At 56.0% G+C, this 2,441-nt stretch overlaps 1 protein-coding gene across 1 annotated transcript in view; it reads right to left on the reverse strand.

Moving 5' to 3' along the window:
* Window positions 1-455: 455 nt before the first annotated feature.
* Window positions 456-2,441, reverse strand: part of ppp2r5b (protein phosphatase 2, regulatory subunit B', beta) — a 132,418-nt gene continuing 130,432 nt past the window's right edge. The window contains exons 12-13 of the mRNA XM_041181915.1: window positions 879-980; window positions 456-648 (exon numbers count right to left, since the gene is read on the reverse strand). Of these exons, the coding sequence (XP_041037849.1) occupies window positions 519-648; window positions 879-980 (232 nt within the window). The 3' untranslated portion in view covers window positions 456-518. The remainder of the gene's footprint in view (window positions 649-878; window positions 981-2,441) is intronic.

The following is a 2,441-nucleotide window of genomic DNA, read 5'->3' on the forward strand; positions in this document are numbered from 1 at the left end:
ACCCACAACTTTGCTCGACCCTCCAACAAGCACCGTTATATCAATGGGGGGGTGGGGAGGAGGTCAGGGGACTGGAGGTTGGGGGATGGGAAGCTGAAGGTGGAGGCACAGGTTAACATTCTGCAAGGAACATTGAACTAGATATAACTGTTTCAAATTACTGTTTCTTTTTTAAAGGAAGTTTTAAAATACATTTCTTTTCCTCCCCGGCAACTTTGCTTACATCCCCTGTAGGGGGGGGGGAGGGTGGAGGGGGTGGGGGCGGGGGGGAAGAGTGTCGTCTAGACATCTAAAGAAGATCGTACAGACAGAGGGCAGCAAAGTCTGTCATTCATCAGCCGCTGTAATGAGACAGCTCGACTTTCACTGCCATCCATCAGGAGCCTGAGGTGGGTGGGTGGGTATTTTTTTTGCTGGGAGGGGTGCTGGGGTTGGGGAGGCGGGGTGGGGGGGGGGAGAGGGGGTGCAGTGGTGGGGGCAGGGGGCTATGCCGATGATCTCTATTTGGCACTTGGCAGCTAGTCAGGACAGCTGAGATTCTGACCGTTGGATAAATCATCCAGGTCTTCCAAACTCTTCATCTTCCTCAGCTGAAGATCGTCCAATTTCCTCCACAGCTCCTCACGTTCCCGCTCCTTCTTGATCTCCCTGCGCACAGAGAGAGAGAGAGAGACACAGTCAAAGGTTGGTCTACCAGAGCTTGCCACCACCGTACAGAGCAACGTGGGCGAGTCGTCCAGAGGTGACAGGGCCTGTGTGACAAGACGTTCCCGATAATTTAGCCGTCCTGGCCGGACGGCAACCTCTGACCCCTTCCCGCCCTGCCCAGGGACCCGCTACCAACCCTGCGCCCCACCCGCTGCCAGAGCAGCTCCTACCGCTGTCTGTCCACTTTGTAGGAGGCCGTCAGCTCATCGAAGAGTGTGCTATTCATCTCCATGAAGGTCTTCAACACGTTGTAGATCAGGGAGACAATTGTCCTGCAGAGAGAGAGAGAGAGAGGGAGAGAGAAAGCGCACAGTCAGGACTCCAGTTCTCTAATGTACCCTGCAAAATCACAGCCAGAGGCATTTTACCTCCCCCACCACAGCATATATCACAGTGTAGGCTGTATAGCGAGCTCCATAGGGAATTGAACAATGTGTCAGTATTTACAGGGGGTCTCGGGGGAGTGTGTCAGTATTTACAGGGGGTCTCGGGGGAGTGTGTCAGTATTTACAGGGGGTCTCGGGGGAGTGTGTCAGTATTTACAGGGGGTCTCGGGGGAGTGGGACACTATTTACAGGGGGTCTCGGCGGAGTGTGTCACTATTTACAGGGGGTCTCGGCGGAGTGTGTCACTATTTACAGGGGGTCTCGGGGGAGTGTGTCACTATTTACAGGGAGTCTCGGGGGAGTGTGTCACTATTTACAGGGGGTCTCGGGGGAGTGTGTCAGTATTTACAGGGGATCTCGGGGGAGTGTGTCACTATTTACAGGGGGTCTCGGGGGAGTGTGTCACTATTTACAGGGGGTCCCCGGGGAGTGTGTCAGTATTTACAGGGGGTCCCCGGGGGAGTGTGTCACTATTTACAGGGGGTCTCGGGGGAGTGTGTCACTGTTTACAGGGGGTCTCGGGGGAGTGTGTCAGTATTTACAGGGGGTCTCGGGGGAGTGTGTCAGTATTTACAGGGGGGTCCCCAGGGAGTGTGTCACTATTTACAGGGGGGTCCCCGGGGAGTGTGTCGCTATTTACAGGGGGTCACCGGGGGAGTGTGTCACTATTTACAGGGGGGTCCCCGGGGAGTGTGTCAGTATTTACAGGGGGGTCCCCGGGGAGTGTGTCAGTATTTACAGGGGGGTCCCCGGGGAGTGTGTCAGTATTTACAGGGGGGTCCCCGGGGAGTGTGTCAGTATTTACAGGGGGGTCCCCGGGGAGTGTGTCACTATTTACAGGGGGGTCCCCGGGGAGTGTGTCACTATTTACAGGGGGGTCCCCGGGGAGTGTGTCACTATTTACAGGGGGGTCCCCGGGGAGTGTGTCACTATTTACAGGGGGTCTCGGGGGAGTGTGTCAGTATTTACAGGGGGTCTCGGGGGAGTGTGTCAGTATTTACAGGGGGTCTCGGGGGAGTGTGTCAGTATTTACAGGGGGTCTCGGGGGAGTGTGTCAGTATTTACAGGGGGTCTCGGGGGAGTGTGTCACTATTTACAGGGGGTCTCGGGGGAGTGTGTCAGTATTTACAGGGGGTCTCGGGGGAGTGTGTCAGTATTTACAGGGGGTCTCCGGGGAGTGTGTCAGTATTTACAGGGGGTCTCCGGGGAGTGTGTCACTATTTACAGGGGGGTCCCCGGGAAGTGTGTCAGTATTAACAGGGGGTCTCGGGGGAGTGTGTCAGTATTTACAGGGGGTCTTGGGGGAGTGTGTCAGTATTTACAGGGGGTCTCGGGGGAGTGTGTCAG

Source organism: Carcharodon carcharias (genome assembly GCF_017639515.1).
Source record: "Carcharodon carcharias isolate sCarCar2 chromosome 37 unlocalized genomic scaffold, sCarCar2.pri SUPER_37_unloc_1, whole genome shotgun sequence".
NCBI classification, from domain to species: domain Eukaryota; kingdom Metazoa; phylum Chordata; class Chondrichthyes; order Lamniformes; family Lamnidae; genus Carcharodon; species Carcharodon carcharias.